Raw genomic sequence first — 19,224 nt, forward strand, 5'->3', positions numbered from 1 at the left:
CGATCTCATTTGGGGTCTAGAGATGCTATTGTAATAATTCAGTGATGGTGGGACACACATAGAAGTGAAAACTCCTAGTTCCCAGCCCTAACCAGCACGTCATGTTCTCATTGACCAACGCAGTGGTTCTGTGAACTGGCTACTGTATGTGTCTGTGTGCTATTGTCCTTTGCTGGATGCAACGGGAACTTCTCCACCATGTGTCAAATCACCTGTACTGCTAGCAGCTAATGGGGGATTCTCCTTTAGCGCAAATAGGTAGGATCTGTGCTTTTGGGAGGGAGGAGCTGGGATCCACTCTGGGCCATAGACAGGTGGATGCTGAGGTGTTACAGTGCTGTGTGTGAATCTTTCTCTTTCTTCTAGGCACAAAACAACAGGGGCCGCTAATTCCCTTCCTATCATTCTGGAGTGCGGAGGTGCGTCTGTCAGGCTGTGGCTGGAGCAGGGCGGGCTGGGAGTCAGGGCCCCTGGATTATATCAAGGGAATTAAGACTCCTGGGGTCTGTCCAGAGTTCTGGGCGGGGAATAGGGTTTATCGGTTAGGTTGGGGGGGCTGGAAGTCAGGACTCCTGGGTTTTATTCCTGGCTCTGGTCTCTCAAGACATTGACACAGGGGACTTTGTGTTTTAGCTGCGTGCACTGATGGTCCCATCCATTCGGGGGAATTAATAGCCCCTTGATTCATATGGTGCCCTCTAGTGCCACTCTGGGGTCAGCACTGCCTGCAAGGGAACAGCGCCCCCTACTGAGCAGCCACCCCATTCCCTCCAGCACAGCTCCCCCTAGTGCCATACTGGGGCCAGCACTGGCTCAGAGGGGAGAGCGCCCCCTAGTGCCATGTGAGGCAAGCACTGACTCCATGGGAGAGCGTCCCCTGCCTCGTTGCCTTACATGCCACAGCAGGGTGGGTTTGCATGGTGCTTTTTCTTTGGCAGAAGGATGCGATCAGTTTTGGGAGCCCCCCAGACACGCAGGAGAATCGGAGATCGGCTGAGGAGGCCCAGCTGCGCCCAGAAGGGAGGAGAAGCCTCCGAGCCAACGTGAGTAGTAAATGCTAACGGCCTTGCTGTGCGATGCCCCACCCCCAGTGAGAGGCTCAGATGGAGGATGTAGCTCTTGGCTCCCCAGGGCTCACACTTCTACCCCAGCCCAGGGCAGTCTGTCCCCAGCTCGGGGAGGGGAGGGGAGTGGAGTCGTGTCTAATGGGTGGGAGTGGGGGGCTGGGAGCCAGGACTCCTGGGTTCTATCCTACCTCTAGGAGCAGGAGGGAGTCTGGTGGGTTAGAGCAGGGTGGGGTTTGGAGGCAGGACGCCTGGGTTCTGTTCCCAGCTCTTCCCCAGATTTGATTTGGAAAAAGTCACTTACTTGCAGCTCCTTCTGAAATGTTTCCCTCCGAGCTCTCTGTGCTGACTCTGTCCTCTCTCTCCTTGCATCCTCACAGCTGGCTCTGGCCAAACCCCCAGCACAGGTGGCTGTTGCTGCAGAAGGGAGCAGCTCAGGTGCACTCAAGGTAATCTGGGGTTTGTGTATGCGTGTGTTTGCTCTGTTGTGTGGGGAAGGGCATGGAGTGTGTGTATATGGGGGTATTTTAGTTGTGTATGTTAGAGTGGGGGTTGGGGGCTGGGAGTCAGGGCTCCTGGGTTCTAACCCCAGATCTGGGAGGGGGTGGGGTCAGGTTGGGAGCCAGGATTAAGTGTTGTGTTTGTGGCATTTCAGGGTGTGTTGGTACTGTGTGCGTGTGTGTTTTTTGTTTGTTCATGGGAGAAGGTTTTGTGTGTGCAAGTTCTCTCCGTGTTTCAGGTGCATGTTTGCAGTAATATGTGATTGTTTGTGCTGCTACGTAAGATCAGAGCCTTCTTCATTTCCACACTTAGCCAGATGATTTCTCAACATGTGGCTGGTGTGGCGCAGTGGCTGAGTAGTTCAGGTGCTTGGCTACAGCCCGGGAATTTGTGGGTTCCAGTCTTGCTCGATCTCACCCAGACAGGCCACCTCTGGTCCACCCAGCTATAACTGGGTACCTGATCCACCAAGTTAGGGGAGCCAAGTGTGTTTGGATGTGGTGCTAGCCCGTGTGTACCATTGACTAGGGAAACTGATGGGCCTTAACCACATCATCCTGATGGCGCAGGTTGGACTTTGTCTATGATTGAGAGTATGTGATAGTTGGGGTGTGCGATACACGTATCTAGGCATCTTTGTGTCTGCACACGTGGCTAGCAGAGAAATCCTCTCTTGCCCTTTTCTAGTGGATTTACATAAGTGCGTGTGTGGCGTGAATCTGTGTTTATATAGACATGTGGTTGTGGTTTCTCTCTGGCATATGGCGTGAGATACATGTGAAAATAGAGCATTTATGTAGCGAGGATTTGTTGTGTGGTGTTGGGGTGTCCATATGTTTGGTGTGGGGTGTGTGTGTGATGGAGAGGATTTATACCATGGATTGTGTGGGTGTGTGTTTCCTGTGTGTGGTGGTGTGGGTGAGTGTGTATATACTTGCCAATGTCAGATAAACCCCATCTAGTCAGCTGTCATGGGGGTATTTTTGCGCACACATTATTATATTGTGTGTTGCATTCGCTTTGTATGTCTGCCTGTTGCATGGCAGGGGGTGTTTGGGTATGTGTGCACATGACATAAATCCCCTGGAATTTCCCTGATATTGTATTTTTTTTCTGCGTGTGTTGATAGTGTGGGGGTGTGTATTTAGAATGCCCAGAGTGTGCGGTATGTAGGTCTATTACAGATGTGTTGTGTACATATGGGATGTTCTCTGTATATGAATGTTATGAGCATGGAGGTGTATGTGTCAGTGTGTTGTACAGTTGTATGCTGTGAACATGGGGATGTGGCATGTGCACCTGATGTATGTGTGGTGTGTTTGTTGTACACTTGTATGCTGTGTGTGCAATATCTCTCTATGGGTGTATTTAGGTGCGCATGGGGCTGTGCTGTAGGTATGGGATGAGCTGTGTGGGTGGTTAGTGTGTGTGTGTGTGTGTGTGTGTGTGTGTAGTGCATTGTGTGGGTCTGTGTACACACATCAGACAAATGCCCGTTTATCCCCCTGTGTCTCTGGCTTCCAATCCTTCCCCCCACTGCAAATCGAACCCCCTTTTTGTTGTTTTCCCCCATTTTCCAGCCAAAATCTCACAGCTTCAAGATGCGGAGCTTCACCGTGCCCACCAAATGCATGCGCTGCACTGCGCTCATGGTGGGGCTGCTGCGCCAGGGCTACGGCTGTGAGGGTGAGTGTGGCCGGGCTGGCTCTGCCCCGCGCGGGCCCCGTTGCAATTGCTTCCCTGAGGTGAATTCCTGAATGGGGCTAAGCACTGGCCTCTGAGCCTAGAACCCGGGTCTCCACCAGGCTGGGCATTGAGTGCTGAGCCATGGGACTGGTACCCAGGTCTTCTACCAGGCAGGGCACTGGGGCCTGGCACCTGGGTCTCCTGTCAGGCAGGCTTAGATGCTGGGCCTGGGGGGGTGCCTGGGTCTCTGGCCCCTCTCCCTGCATCAGGTGCCTGTCAGAGTCCGTCTCCTTCCCCTCACTCATGCCCCGCATCCTGGCTTCTCCCTGCAGCTTGTAACTACGTTTGCCATGTGTCCTGCGCTGGGGGCATGGCCATCTGCCCCACACCCCCTGAACAGCTCCGGAAAACCATGGGAGTCAACCCGGTTACTGGGACAGGCACAGCATTTGAGGGGTATCTGTCGGTAAGTCCCCCCACCCTCTGTGGGTGCCCTGTGTCAGGCTGGCTTTTGTCTGATGTGGCGTGGCAGAGATGATTCGGCGAGCACGCTTCCCCCAATCTTCTCGGCTGTGGTGAATGTGGTTAAAGCAGGGGCACAGAAGTCAGGACTCCTGGGTTCTCTCTCCAGCTGTGGGAGGAGAGCGGGGTCCAGTGGGTTATCACAAGGTGTCTGGGAGCCGGGACTCCTGGGTTCTATCCCCAGCTGTGCCACTGATGTGCTGTGTAACTTTGGGTAACTCGCCCTCTCTGTATCCAATTTCCATATGACAGTCACCCTGTCCCAGGGGAAACTGAGGCAGGGTCAAGCCCTGCTGGGTCCTATTAGCACCCGGGATGGTGGGCCAACAACAGGCCAAATCTTCCTGTGGCGAATGGGGCTGTAACCGTCTCCCCTCCCCCATCCCCGTAGGTGCCGAAGCCGGCGGGGGTAAAGAAGGGCTGGCAGAGGGCATTCGCCATGGTCAGCGACTTAAAGCTCTTCCTTTACGATGTGCCAGAAGGTCGGGGCTCCCAGTGCGGTGTCAACGTCATGCAGGTCGTGGATATGAGGTAGGGAGGGGCACGACTGGCCCCCGCAAAATGCAGGGAAAGGGGACCCATGAAGTGCCTTGTTGGTCAGACCCTTGAGCCCACCTAGCCTTGCATCCCTCTCTGTCATCGCAGATCAGCCCCTGGGCCCAGCCAGCCTGATAACCCGCCTCCTGCCATCCTGGCTCAGACCCCTGGGCCCAGCCAGCCTGGTTTTCCCCCCCTCCATCCCTCGCCTCAGACCCCTGGACCCAGCCAGCCCGGTATCCCCCACCCTGCCTCCTGGCTCACATCCCTGGGCCCAGCCAGCCTGGTATTTTCCCTCCCCCACCCCCCCGGCCATCCTGGGTCAGACCCTTGGGCCCATCCCACCCCTCCACCCCGCCCCGCCCCCACCTCCTGGCTTAGAACCCTGGGCCCATCCCACCTGGTATCCCCAGTCCTGCCGCCCCAGCTCAGACCCATGGGCCCATCCAGCCCAGTGTCCCTCCCTTCTTTGCCTTCCTGGATCAGACCAGCGGGCCCAACTAGCCTGGTATCCCCCCAGCCTCTGCTGCCCCAGATCAGACCAATGAGCCCACAGGACTGAGTTCAAGGCAAGAGCGCCCCCTGCTGAACCCCTCTACGTGCAGCATAACGTCACTGTTGCCCCAATGGGTTTACCACCCCTCCAGATATGGATCACTGCTGGGTGAGTCGTCGAGTTGTCTGTTTTCTCCCCAGAGCTCATGTAGGTTGTGATCCTGGTGTCTGGGAAAGAAACTTCCGCTCCCTCAGGGTTTCCAATTGTATGAGCTTTATTCACTAAACCGAATAATGAAGCAAAAAGCATGACGTAAATAATCCGTGTGAACGGGTTGATACCAAATCAACGGACGTATCAGATTAATTAAACCATATGCATAGACAATAAAGCCAGAAGAGATCAATGTGATCATCTAGTCTGACCTCCTGTGTCACCCAAGCTGTAGGCCAGCCCTGAATTAATTCCTGTTTGAACTAGAGCAGATGTGTTAGAAACTCACCCAACCTTCATTTAAACATTCCCAGTGATGGAGAATCCACCCCAGCCGTAGATCAAGTGTCCCAAGAGTTCATTCCCCTCACTGATAAACGTGCACCTCATTTCTAGTCCGAATTTATCTAGCTTCAACTTCCAGCCAGTGGCTCTTGCTCCACCTTTGTCTGCTAGACTGAAGAGCCCCATCCTATATAGACTGTGATCAAGTCATCCCTCAACCTTCTCTTTGTTAAGCTAAACAGCTTGAGCTCCTGGAGTCTCTCACTGCAAGGCAGGTTTTCCAACCCTTTAATCCTTCTCATGGCTTTTCTCCGACCTCTCTCCAATTTATCCACATCCTGCTTGACTAGTGGGCCCCAGCCCTGGGCCCAGTACTCCAGCAGTGATCGCACCAGGGCCAAATACAGAAGTAACGGAACCTCCCTATTCTGAGTCAAGATTTCTGTGTTTGAAATAAACCAACAATTCTGGAGAGGCACCACCTCGTATGTGGGAAGAGCAGCAGTGTTGTTTAGCTCTCGGCCCCTCAGTGACTGGGCTTTACCAGGTCCAGTGCCACTTGACACACACACATTCTGGTTGAACGGCTGATATTGGGAGGCTGATATCAGTTCAGGTTGAAGCTAAGGCTGAGGCTACACTCTGATGCCAGTGAAGGCAGCGTGCCCAAACCATGGGCGGTAGCAATCTCTTTCCCCAGCACAGGGTTATGTAGAAATGTCAGGCTGGAAGGGGCCTTGAGAGATCATCAAGCCCAGCCCCCTGTGCTGAGGCAGGACCAAGTAAACCCAGAACATCCCTGACGGATGTTGTCCAACCTGTTCTTAAAACCCTCCAGTGATGGGGATTCTGCCATCTCCCCGGTAACCTGTTCCATCCTGGAAGTTTTTCCTAATCTCCCATCTAAATCTCCCTTGCTGCAAACCAAGCCGAATGCTCCTTGCCCCACCCTCGGTGGACATGGAGAACAATTGTTCCACCGTCCTTCTTGTAACAACCTTTTATCTATTGAAGGTTGTTACCAGGTCCCCCTTCAGCCTTCTCTTCTCTAGACTGAACGTGCCCAACGGGTCAGGCTTTCTAAACCTCGGATCGTTTTTGTTGCTCTTCCCAGCCCAGACACAATACCCCAGCTGAGGCCTTGACCATGCTGAGCAGAGCAGGACAGTGACCTCCTGTGTGTAACTATCATGGGGTGGCTGGTCTCTTTAATGGGTGTTGGCCCTGTTTAGGGCTTCTTTAAGGGGAATGAACCCATCTCAGCCAATTTGTGAGCAATTAACTGCCTAGGTGGCTGGCTGGCAGCTAATTGACTAATGAGTGCCTGGCTGTGCTAAAAGGCGAGCAGAGCTCAGTTGGAGGGAGTGCTCTTCAGGCCATGGGGCTGCTAAGGAGAGGCGCCCCCACAGAAGCTAGCAGGCAGAGGACATCTGCCGGCTCACCTGAAAACATCATTTATCTGGATTAAAAATTGAATCCGCTTGAAAATTTCCCTGTGACATGTTTGTCCAACTGAAAATGCTGACACTTCCCAGGGCAGGGAGCATGTTGATTTCAACACAGTCTCATTGCAGGGGGTGTGGGAACAGTATGTCCATTAGCTTGGAACGTTCCATTTTGACATTTTTGGAATGGAACATTTCAACCTTGAGTTTTGAAATGACTTTTTGTTGAAAAATCACTTTCTAAAAAATAAATCAATACAAGAAGTCAGAATCCAATTGAAACATTTTGATTTCTTTAAACTACATTTTTTGAAGATTATTTATTTTGTTGAAAATTTTATTTTGCGGAAAGCTTCATAGTTCGTTGTTTTTTCCCCCAGTTTTGCACTAAAAAAATTTGAAATGGTGAGAACAGAAATTGCAGGTCCTGTCCAGCTCTATTATTAATACAGCCCCTCACCCAAGTAATAGAGGCACGTATGATCTTTTAGACAAAGAGGTGGAGTTGTTTTAGGTGTTTGAGAAATTAATTTGTAGGTGCTGTTCTCAGATTCTGTGGGTTCTAGCCCCCATAAGAACATAAGAATGGCCATACTGGGTCAGACCAAAGGTCCATCCAGCCCAGTATCCTGTCTTCCGACAGTGGCCAATGCCAAGTGCCCCAGAGAGAGTGAACCTAACAGGTAATGATCAAGTGATCTCTCTCCTGCCATCCATCTCCAACCTCTGATAAACAGAGGCTAGGGACACCATTCCTTACTCATCCTGGCTAATAGCCATTAATGGACTTAACCACCATGAATTTATCTAGTTCTCTTTTAAACCCTGTTATAGTCCTAGCCTTCACAACCTCCTCAGGCAAGGAGTTCCACAGGTTGACTGTGTGCTGTGTGAAGAAGAGCTTCCTTTTATTTGTTTTAAACCTGCTGCCCATTAATTTCATTTGGTGGCCCCTAGTTCTTATATTATGGGAACAAGTAAATAACTTTTCCTTATTCACTTTCTCCACACCACTCATGATTTTATATACCTCTATCGTATCCCCCCTTAGTCTCCTCTTTTCAAAACTGAAAAGTCCTAGCCTCTTCAATCTCTCCTCATATGGGACCCCTTCCAAACCCATAGTCATTTTAGTTGCCCTTCTCTGAACCTTTTCCAATGCCAGTATATCTTTTTTGAGATGAGGAGACCACATATGTACACAGTATTCAAGATGTAGGCGTGCCATGGATTTATATAAGGACAACAAGATATTCTCCGTCTTATTCTCTATCCCTTTTTTAATGATTCCTAACATCCTGTTTGCTTTTTTGACTGCCACTGCACACTGCATGGACGTCTTCAGAGAACTATCCACGATGACTCCAAGATCTCTTTCCTGATTAGTTGTTGCTAAATTAGCCCCCATCATATTGTATGTATAGTTGGGGTTATTTTTTCCAATGTGCATTACTTTACATTTATCCACATGAAACTTCATTTGCCATTTTGTTGCCCAATCACTTAGTTTTGTGAGATCTTTTTGAAGTTCTTCACAGTCTGCTTTGCTCTTAACTATCTTGAGCAGTTTAGTATCATCTGCAAACTTTGCCACCGCACTGTTGACCCCTTTCTCCAGATCATTTATGAATAAGTTGAATAAGATTGGTCCTAGGACTGACCCTTGGGGAACACCACTAGTTACCCCTCTCCATTCTGAGAATTTACCATTTATTCCTACCCTTTGTTCCCTGTCTTTTAACCAGTTCTCAATCCATGAAAGGATCTTCCCTCTTATCCCATGACAACTTAATTTACATAAGAGCCTTTGGTGAGGGACCTTGTCAAAGGCTTTCTGGAAATCTAAGTACACTATGTCCACTGGATCCCCCTTGTGCACATGTTTGTTGACCCCTTCAAAGAACTCTAATAGATTAGTAAGACATGATTTCCCTTTACAGAAACCATGTTGACTTTTGCCAAACAATTTATGTTCTATGTGTCTGACAATTTTATTCTTTACTATTGTTTCAACTAATTTGCCCAGTACAGACATTAGACTTACTGGTCTGTAATTGCTGGGATCCCTTCTAGAGCCCTTTTTAAATATTGGCGTTACATTAGCTATCTTCCAGTTGTTGGGCACAGAAGCTGATTTAAAGGACAGGTTACAAACCCTAGTTAATAGTTCCGCAATTTCACATTTGAGTTCTTTCAGAACTCTTGGGTGAATGCCATCTGGTTCTGGTGATTTGTTACTGTTTAGTTTATCAATTAATTCCAAAACCTCCTCTAATGACACTTCAATCTGTGACAATTCCTCAGATTTGTCACCTACAAAGGACAGCTCAGGTTTGGGAATCTCCCTAACATCCTCAGCCATGAAGACTGAAGCAAAGAATCCATTTAGTTTCTCTGCAATGACTTTATCGTCTTTAAGTGCTCCTTTTTTATCTTGATCGTCCAGGGGCCCCACTGGTTGTTTAGCAGGCTTCCTGCTTCTGATGTACTTAAAAAACATTTTGTTATTACCTTTGGAGTTTTTGGCTAGCTGTTCTTCAAACTCCTCTTCGGATTTCTTATTACATTTTTATATTAATTTGGCAGTGTTTATGCGCCTTTCTATTTACCTCACTAGGATTTGACTTCCACTTTTTAAAAGATGCCTTTTTATCTCCCGCTGCTTCTTTTACATGGTTGTTAAGCCGCAGTGGCGCTTTTTTAGTTTTTACTTGTGTTTTTTAATTTGGGATATACATTTAAATTGGGCCTCTATTATGGTGTCTTTGAAAAGTGTCCATGCAGCTTGCAGGGATTTCACTCTAGTCACTGTACCTTTTAACTAACCTCATTTTTGCATAGTTCCCCTTTCTGAAATTGCTACAGTGTTGGGCTGCTGAGGTGTTCTTCCCACCACATGAACGTTAAATGTTGTTATATTATGGTCACTATTTCCAAGTGGTCCTGTTATAGTTACCTCTTGGACCAGATCCTGCGCTACACTCAGGACTAAATCGAGAATTGCCTCTCCCCTTGTGGATTCCTGTACCAGCTGCTCCAAGAAGCAGTCATTTAAAGTATCGAGAAATTTTGTGTCTGCATTTCTTCCTGAGGTGACATCAGGGCCGGCTCCAGGGTTTTTGCCGCCCCAAGCGGCGGGGAAAAAAAAAAAGCCGCGATCGGTGACAGCTCAGCCGCACCACTTTCTTCTTCGGCGGCAGGTCCTTCCCTCCAAGAGGGGCCGACGGACCCGCCGCCGAAGAGCCGGACGTGCCGCCCCTTCCCTTTGGCCACCCCAAGCACCTGCTTGCCAAGCTGGTGCCTGGAGCCGGCCCTGGGTGACATGTACCCAGTCAATATGGGGATAATTGAAATCCCTCACTATTATTGAGTTCTTTATTTTGATAGCCTCTCTAATCTCCCTTAGCTTAGTCACTATCATTGTCCTGGTCAGGTGGTCAATAATAGATCCCTACTGTTATATTCTTATTAAGCATGCAATTGCTATCCATAGAGATTCTATGGAACATGTGGATTCATTTAAGATTTTTACTTCATTTGATTCTACATTTTCTTTCACATATAGTGCCACTTCCCCCCGCGCCGCATGACCTGTTCTGTCCTTCTGATATATTTTGTACCCCAGAATGATTGTGTCCCATTGATTGTCCTCACGCCACCAGGTTTCTGTGATGCCTATTATATCAATATCCTCCTTTAACACAAGGCACTCTAGTTCACCCATCTCATTATTCAGACTTCTAGCATATGTGTACAAGCACTTTAAAAACTTGTCACTGTTTATTTGTCCCCCACTGCATCACACTCCCTATCAGTCACCTGCTCTCTCTTTTTTTGTTCTTGATGCCCCTCTGCTGCTGTTGATGGGGAATAGGAGCAGAGGAAAATTCAGAGAGGCTGGGGAGGTCATGGGCAGAAGGTTTTTATAACCAACAGAGCATGCTCCCTTCCTTGACATTCTTCCACTTTCAACAAATAGCAGCAGAACCCAGTGGCAAAACGTGTGCCTCGTCCACACTGAGGGTAAAAGCCTACTACTGCTACCAGTTATTTTAATTTGGCAGGGAAATGCAGAAAAACCACAAACGGCTGAAAGTTAAAGCCAAATGGATTAGAAATAAGCTATATTTTTTTTCACAGTGTGGGTGATTAATCTTTGGAACAAACTCCTAAGGGAGGTGGTGGATTCTCCACCTCTGAATGTCTTCAGATCAAGCCTCGCTGCCTTTGTGGAAGATATCCACAAGCGACTGGGCTCCATAGAGGGGTAACTGGGTGATGGTCTCTGGCTTGTGCTGTACTGGAGGTCAGACTAGATGATCAAATGCTCCCTTCTGGCCTTAAAATCTGTGACTATAGTGAACAAATCTACATCCCTCTTCTTTCCCAGGCTTACAGGTGCTCTGTGGGGCACAGCAGCTGACACTGGGGTGTTGTAAGGTGCAGCTGGGAAGGCTGCACTGGTTGGTGCTGATGCCTCTCGTCTTCTCTTTAAAGGGACGAACAGTTCTCGGTGACGTCGGTTCTGGCCTCAGACGTCATCCATGCCAGCAACAAGGACGTGCCCTGCATATTCCGGGTAAGTCCTGGGAGTCGGGACACTTACAATCTTGGGTCAGGGCCAGAGCAGCAGAGCTCTGCAATGGCGTCATTCCAGCCCGGGTCACATGACTAAGTCTGGCAAGTTCCATCTCAGTCGTCTTGTGTGTCAGATCCTTATTGCAATGGGCAAGTGCTAATCGGTTATATCAGTGGTGCAGAGCTGGCATCATTGCATTTACTCCAGGAGTAACTGGCATCAGAATCTGGCCCTGGCCCCATTGTAGTAAGGGCTTGATCCTGGATTGACCTAGGGGAGCTGAGATCCGAATCCGGCCCTGACCCTATTGTAGTCAGGGCTTGATCCCGGATTGACCCGGGGGAGCTTAGATCCGAATCTGGCCCTGAACCCACTGCAGTTGGGAGGTGACCCCAGATTGACCTTGTGGGAGCTGAGCTCCGAATCCAGTGCTAAACATCTGCATCTTTTAGAACAACGCTAAGCTGCCCTCCCCTGCTCCCCATAGATCACATCCTCCCAGTTGGCCACGCCCCCCACCACCAGCTCCCTGCTGCTCCTGGCTGACAGTGAGGCCGAGATGAAGCAGTGGGTGCAGGTGCTGGTGGAGCTGCACCGGATCCTGCAGGAGAACCGGCACCAGGACCGCTCCGTCTATATCCTGAAGGAAGCCTATGACAATGGCCTGCCGCTAATACCACAGGCCCTCTCCGCTGCTGTCATTGGTGAGCTGGCATAGGAGGCAAGGACAGATCACCCAGGGAGGACAGTGGAGTCTGCTGGGTGAGGGGAGGGTTGGGAGCCAGGTCTCCTGGGTTCTATCCCGGCTCTGGGAGGGGAAGTGGGGTCTAGTAGGTTAGAGCAGGGGTGACTGGGGTGTGGGAGGGTCAGGACACATGGATTCTATTTCTTGCTGTGTCACTGACTTCTATAACTTTGGGCAAGTCCCTGTACCTGCCTTTGCCTCAGTTTCCCCCTTTGTAAATGGGGAATAATAAAACCCCTCAGCTTCCTAGGGGGTATTGCCGTCTGAGAGCAGTCAGGGCCCACAGGGAGGAGCCAGCCAGCCTGTGCAGCCTAGCCTTTTCCACGTCCAGGCTGCCTCGCTCTGAAACTTGTCCCTGTCCTGCTTGCAGACCGGGAGCGAATCGCGCTGGGAACCGAAGAGGGGTTGTTTGTGATTCACCTGCACACCAATGGTAAGAGCTGTCATGGGCTGAGTTCACAGGAGTATGGAGAGGGGGGTTGGAATGAGACACGCGTGCAGCTGGGCGGGTCTGGGGCCCAGCACGGGGAAGAGTTGGCTGGCCTGACTTGGCACTAGTTAAGGCTCTGGATCAGATTCTGATCTTGGTTCCACCCTGGTGTAAATCTGGAGCTACCCCAGAGAAATCCTTGAGGCAGTCTGGATTTTAGTTATACTACTTGTTATATATAAATGGCTAGTAAATCTGGCGTAGCTGCACTTAGGTCAGTGGACTTAAGAGCACATGTTATTGTTGGTTACAAACTGGAGTAAATCAGGAGTAATTCCATTAAGTAATTCTGATATATAGATAATCTGTTATGAACAGGGGGATACATCTTGGGTATGAGACAGATTCTGTTAAATCTGGTGTGAATCTGGAGTGACTTCACTCAATGAATTGGGTTTAGGGACGACGTTTTGATTTCAGTGACCTAGGTTTAAGTCTGGAGTAGTTCATTTTGAGATAATTAAAACAGATCTGGTCTCTGTTACACATTGGTATAAATCAGGAGTGACTCTATTGACTTCACTGGGCTCAGAAGTGCATTCTGACCACGGTTACATGCTGTCTGAAGTAGCTGTCAAGTTGTTGAGCCAGATTCCAGCCTTGGTCACAAACCTGGTGTAAATCTGGAGTAGCTGCACTGAAGTCACTGGAGCGTATTCTGATTTCAGTTACACACTGGAGTAAATGTGGAGTAATCCATTCTAGGAAATTAAGCCAGATGCTGATCTGACCTTAAATGCTGGTGTAAATCAAGATTAATTCCACAGAAGTCCATTATACACTGACTTTATTTTGGACCATTGGGTCAGACCCTGACATTATACATGAATCTGATAGAAGTCCACTGAGCCAAGTTCTGGTCTCTGTTACAAACTGGTGTAAATCTGGAGTCACTCATGGAGTCACTCCAGATTTACACCAGTTTGTAACTCAACAGAAGTCCACTGAGCTAGATTCTGATCTAGGTTACAAACCACTGCAAAGGGAAAGTAGCTCATGGAGTTAATCAGGGTCACTCTGGGTTTACACCTGTTTGTAACTCTGCCAAGCCAGAATCTGATCTCCGTTACAAACCAGTGTGACTCCTTGAGCTACTCTGGATTTAATCCGGGATTGCTCCAGATTTACACGGGTGAGTAGCTGAGATAAGTATCTCCCTTCCCAGTCAACCTCCATAGCACTCTGGCAATGCAGCCCCCCTGTGACTGTACATCTCTGATTCTCATCCTTTGTCTCGGTTTGCAGAGGTGCTCCAGCTGGGTGACTGCCGGCGGGTCCAGCTGCTCCTGGTCTCCCCCCAGGCCCAGGTGCTTTCAGTCCTGTGCGGCAAGAACCACAGCGTGCGCCTCTTCTCCTGGGTCGAGCTGGAGACGCCAGAATCCCCGGGGACCAAGATCGCCGAGACCAAGAACTGCCAGACGATGGTGTCAGGGCTGATCTGCCGGGGAACCACCTCCGTGCTGTGCGTGGCCTCCAAGCGCCAGGTGCTGTGCTACCAGCTCACCCACTCCCGGCCCCACTCCCGGCGCATCAAGGAGATCCAGGCCCAGGGCTACGTGCAGTGCTTGGACATCATGGGCGACCGGCTCTGCGTAGGCTACCCCTCGGGCTTCTCCCTCTACCCCCTGCTGAACGAGGGGGCTCCCGTCCACCTGCCCCACCCCGAGGACCCCCGTGGAGCGTCCGTGGCCCAGATGGAGGCCCTGCGGGCCGTGGAGGTCAGCCTGAGTGAGCTGATCCTGTGCTTCAGTGGGTTGGGGCTCTACGTGGACGGGCAGGGCCGGAGAACGCGGCAGCAGGAGCTGATGTGGCCGGCGACCCCCCTGAGCTGCTGTGAGTGGTGGGGCTGTGGGGTCAAGGGAGGTTGGGGCAGGCAAGGGCAGATGGGGGTGGTTCCTGCTCTCAAAGATGCTGCATGCAGGGAGCAGAGGGGAGCTCTGTTCTCTCCAGCAGGGGCAGCAAATGCCCCGTCACCAGAACCGGCTGCCCCAGATCACATCCATGAGGCCATCTGGCCTGGTAGCTTCCCCCTCCACTCACCTTCCACCCTGGATCACTCCTGTGGGACCGTCTAGCCCGGTATTGTCACACCACAACCCTCTGCTGTCCCGAATCAGACCTATGGGTCCATCTAGCCCAGTATCCCGTCTTTGACAGGCCAACACTAGATGCCCTCTAGTGGGCACCCAAGGGAATTGACAGCTATACTGGCTGGGATTTGCATGCAGGTTTAAAATGCCCTTGGTCTCAACTCCTAGGCTACAGCGCCCCCTACCTGAGTGTGTTCAGTGAGAACGCCCTGGATGTGTTTGATGTGCGGAAGGCTGAATGGATACAGACAGTCCCTCTGAAGAAGGTGAGGCTTTTAGGGGGAAACAAGCCCCGGGACCCAGGATTTAGCCAAGTCTGGGGTGAATGTGGGACGGATAGGCCGATAAAGCTCAGCAAAACTTTTCTTGATTCATTCTTATTTTAATGGACCATTTAATGGGGCGGGGAGCCAGGGTTCCATTCGCCGCTCTGGGAGAGGAGCAGTTTCTAATGGTTAGAGCCAAGAGGGCCTGGGAGAGTTCCTGGTTTATATTTCCAGTGCTGAGAGAGGAATGGGGTCTAGTGATTGGAAAAGGGTCATGCTGGGAGCTTGGGTTCTCTTTTCGGCTCTGCCACCATCTCTCTGTTTGAAGTCTGGGCACCTGCCATAACCTCCCTGCACCTCAGCATAGGAGGTTGCGATGACCTGCCACCCAGCAGCTCCTTGGGAACAGCAGCCTTCTGGGAATGACTCTTATTCTCTTACTCAGGTGCGGTCCCTGAACTCCGAGGGCTCCATCTGCACCTATGGCAGCGAGAAGGTGCGCCTGACCTATCTCAGGAACAAGTCTGCAGGTAACCACCCACCCCCTTCTGCTCCCTGCTCCAGGCCGCCCAGTCGGAACACTGGGGGGCTCAGCCCCAGAGCGGCTTCCCATCTCATTTACACTGACGGCAATATGGACTAGAGCCATTGAAGTCAAGGGAGCTACTCCCGATTGATGCCAGCTCCAGGCACTGGCTGCTGTCAGAGATGGGATACCAGTGCGCCTGGGCTGCTAATCTTACTGCCATCCAGAATTCCATACAGCAGCAAATACTAGTAACATTATGGTAGCAGTATTATGGCAGCTCCTAGAGGCCCTATTAGGGTCCTATTATCATGTTCACATTATTAAAACTATTACGGTAGCACCTAGAGCAGTGGTTGCCAAGCTTTTTAAGTTGTCCCTCCCCCCCGCCCCTAATATAATCTCCCCGGCCCTCCCAGGAGCCGCAGTTGGGGCTGCGCCCGGGAGTGGAGCCGGGCCATGGTTGGGAGCCAAGGCCGGGTGCAGGGCGGTGGCCGGGGCCGTGGCTGGGCCACAGTCAGGAGCTGGGGGGTGAGGCTGGGGGTAGAGCGGCGCTCCCTTATCACGCTGCCCCAGACCCGCCACGCACCCTCCCAAATCTTCCTCTGCGCTCCCCTGTGGGGTGCGCCCCACAGTTTGGGGACCACTGATCTAGAGGCACCAGAGAGATCAGGGCCCCATTATGTGCTCTCCATTATTAGTAGCTTTATGGTAGAGTCTAGCGGTCCGAGCTGAGACTGGGGTCCCATTGCTAATATTACGGTAGTGCCTTGTGGCACTGACCGAGATTAGAGGGCCCCCTTGTGCCGCACAGTGAGAGACAGTCCCTGCCCGGAAGGGCTCACAGGCTGAATGGACACAGCTGGGAAAGGAAACAGAGGCGCAGAGGGCGGAAGGGGCTTGCCCCAGGTCAATGGCAGTCTCGGGAATAGAACCCAGGTCTCGTGAGTCCCGTTCCAGTGCCCCAAGCCACTAGCCCAGGAGACCCAGGCACCTAGTGGCTGAATTGTGTAACTGCAAGTAGACCCATTTTCGCAACCTCATTTCGCCCCTCTGCTCCAGACCAGGACGAATTCAATGTTCCCGAGACCACAGACAACACCCGGCGGCAGCTGGTGAGGACCAAGAACAAGCGGAAATTCTCCTTCCGTATATCAGCAGAGGAGCGGCAGCAGCAGAGGAGGTGAGGCCAGGGTGGGGTGGGGGGAGGTGTATGTGTCCTGCACTATCTTCCTGTCCTCACCCGGAAGCCTGGAGGGTGACAGAGGCTTGTCATTCCATCCTAGCTAGCATGGTGCACATGCTGTTTGTATTCATGGGAATACTGTACGGATCACGGTAGTGCCTGTAGCCCTCAATCCCGATAAGGGTCCCACTGTGATGTGTGTGGTGTTAGTACTATTATGGTAGTACCTTCAGGCCTACAACTCATCCTTCCTGGCGCAATGCAGATGGTCCCTGCTCTGAAGGACTCATAGGCTGAGCAGACAAGCAGATAGTTCTCACCATGTTATGGGGGGGAATCTGAGGCATAGGAAGGGAAAAGTGACTTGGGCAAGGTCACACAGGAAGTCTGTGGCAGAGCTAGGAACTGAAGTGAGGTCCTCTGAATCTGTGGCCAGCACCTTAAGTCCAGTGGCAGAGCTAATGGGGGCAGGGAAGTGACTGCCCCACTCCCCCGCCCAAAGCCATCAGGTGTATGTATGGTGCCTTTCCAAGCACGTTACGCAGGTGACAAACGGAGGTGTACAGCGTGAATGTTCACACAGCTGGAGAGCCTGCCCCGCACTCACCCCACAGCGGTGCTTCCTGTCCAGCCAGGCTGGGCCCGGCTCCTCATGCTGGGTGCTGCGATCTGGGGCACTGGGTCATATCTGTCTGTCAGCATGTCGTCCCCCCTTCCCCCATGTGTCTCTGTCTGTCAGCATGTCCCCCACCCCCATGTGTGTCTGTCTGTAAGCATGCCCCCCCTGCTGGTGTTGCAGAGTCCATGGTCAGGGCATGCTCCAGCTATTCTTTGTTCCTCTCTGTTCCCCCTGTAGGGAGATGATGCGAGACCCCAGTGTGAGGTCAAAACTCATTTCTGGCCCAACCAACTTTAACCACCTGGTGCACGTGGGGCCGGGCGATGGGCAGCACCGGCTGCAGGACCTGCCCACGGTGAGCACTGAGGGGGTGGCAACCCGGCCAATGAGATGCTGCCCAGGGCAGGGGTGGGGCTACAGCCAGCTCTGGGTTTTCAGAGAGGGCAGGATCTTCTGCCAGGGTAGTTTACCAAAATCTAGCACTTGTGATTGCAAGCGACCCTACAATAACAAGCCAGCCTGGGTGAGCTGGAGCAACCCTACAATAACAAACTTGCCCTTGCAGTGAGCCTTTGGTGACCCTACAGTGACAGACTGTCTCCGGTGGGCCCTTGGTGACCTGATGGTAACAAACCACCCTTGGCTTGGAGGTGTCACCTCTTTGAAGGGATATAAGCAAACAAGGAGAGGGGTGTGGCAGGAGGGGTTACCTGGCAAGCACCCCCTGCCTCCGCTCTCCGTCCTGCTGATGTCCCCACGCTGAGCCGGGCTCTCCCCCCGCCTCTGTGCTTCCCCTTTCTGGGCTTTCAGTGCTATGCTGATTGTGTCTCACAGGCCCAGGAGGAGAAAAGACGGGAGTCACAGGCCAAGCTGCGTCGGCGCAGCTTCACCGAGACCCGGCACCCATCGTCCTCAGGCAGCGACACCGCCCTGGGGGACTCTGCATCTGGTAAAGGGATCCCACGACTGGAGGGGGAATGAATCAGGGAGGGAGACACCTCTCAGGTCCTGTCTGGCCCAGAGTGGGATTAGTTTCCCAGGGGACAGCAAGTCCTGTGAGACTAGCTGTGCTTCTCTGCTCTAACCACTGTGGATCGTTGCATCCCCATGCACCCCAAATCCCCTGAGGCCACGTTCAAAGACCCAGAATTGCAATGGGACCCTGAGCCCTTTAGAACAGGACAAGGATTCCTAGTGGCTAGGGTGGGAGGCATGGGAACCAGGACTCCTGGGTTCTATTCCCAGCTCTGGGAGGGGAGTGCGGTCTAGTAGTTAGAGCAGGGTGGCGCTGGGAGTCAGGACTCCTGGATTCTATCCCAGGATTTAGGACCCAGGCTGGTGGTGGTCCCAGATTCCCTGTGCAGTAGCTGGGAAGGTTTGCACCAGCCAGTGACTACAGCTCTCTGTTCCCTTGCAGCGAAGCGTAAGTCGGGCAGCTCCATCTCTGATGACTCCTTCACCTCCCCACAGGGCCTGTTCACAGGCACTGACATGCTGACGGAGGTAAGAAACCCCAAGCAGCCAGACCTGGCTGAGGGATAAGCCTCCCTTGCCAATACCCTCAGCGTCACCCCACTGCAGCACCCTAATACTTAAAGCTGTTTTTCAAGAGACAGCCTGGTTTGGTAGTGAGGGTCCTGGGCTGCGAGTCAGGACTCCTGGGCTCTGTTCCTGGGTCTGCCACTGACCTGCTGTTTGGGCAAGTCCCTTCCTTTCTTGGTGCCTTGATTCCCCTTTCACCCTTTGTCACCTCAGACAGCACAACGGGGCCCCGATCTCAGAGTGGGCCTCTAGGTGCTACTACTGTAGCACTGGTCCATTGAGGCAGGACCAAGTAAAACCAGAGCATCCCTGACACCTGTTTGTCCAAACCATTCTCAAAAACCTCCCATCACAGTGATTCAAGAGCTTACCTGCCCTTAGAGTTAGAAAGTTTTGCCTCATATCTAACCAAATCTCCCTTGCTGCAGATTA

General features: G+C 51.7%; 1 protein-coding gene across 1 annotated transcript in view; it reads left to right on the plus strand.

Moving 5' to 3' along the window:
* Positions 1 to 19,224, plus strand: part of CDC42BPG (CDC42 binding protein kinase gamma) — a 59,325-nt gene that overhangs the window by 38,486 nt on the left and 1,615 nt on the right. Inside the window, exons 20-35 of the mRNA XM_034777430.1 lie at positions 367 to 419; positions 939 to 1,043; positions 1,445 to 1,513; positions 3,146 to 3,251; positions 3,584 to 3,717; positions 4,165 to 4,304; positions 11,247 to 11,328; positions 11,816 to 12,032; positions 12,444 to 12,506; positions 13,809 to 14,396; positions 14,822 to 14,919; positions 15,365 to 15,449; positions 16,508 to 16,628; positions 17,488 to 17,605; positions 18,085 to 18,199; positions 18,668 to 18,753. Coding sequence (XP_034633321.1) covers positions 367 to 419; positions 939 to 1,043; positions 1,445 to 1,513; positions 3,146 to 3,251; positions 3,584 to 3,717; positions 4,165 to 4,304; positions 11,247 to 11,328; positions 11,816 to 12,032; positions 12,444 to 12,506; positions 13,809 to 14,396; positions 14,822 to 14,919; positions 15,365 to 15,449; positions 16,508 to 16,628; positions 17,488 to 17,605; positions 18,085 to 18,199; positions 18,668 to 18,753 — 2,180 coding nt within the window. The remainder of the gene's footprint in view (positions 1 to 366; positions 420 to 938; positions 1,044 to 1,444; positions 1,514 to 3,145; positions 3,252 to 3,583; positions 3,718 to 4,164; positions 4,305 to 11,246; positions 11,329 to 11,815; positions 12,033 to 12,443; positions 12,507 to 13,808; positions 14,397 to 14,821; positions 14,920 to 15,364; positions 15,450 to 16,507; positions 16,629 to 17,487; positions 17,606 to 18,084; positions 18,200 to 18,667; positions 18,754 to 19,224) is intronic.

The sequence above is a fragment of the Trachemys scripta genome, chromosome 7 (genome assembly GCF_013100865.1).
Source record: "Trachemys scripta elegans isolate TJP31775 chromosome 7, CAS_Tse_1.0, whole genome shotgun sequence".
Classification (NCBI taxonomy): Eukaryota; Metazoa; Chordata; order Testudines; family Emydidae; genus Trachemys; species Trachemys scripta.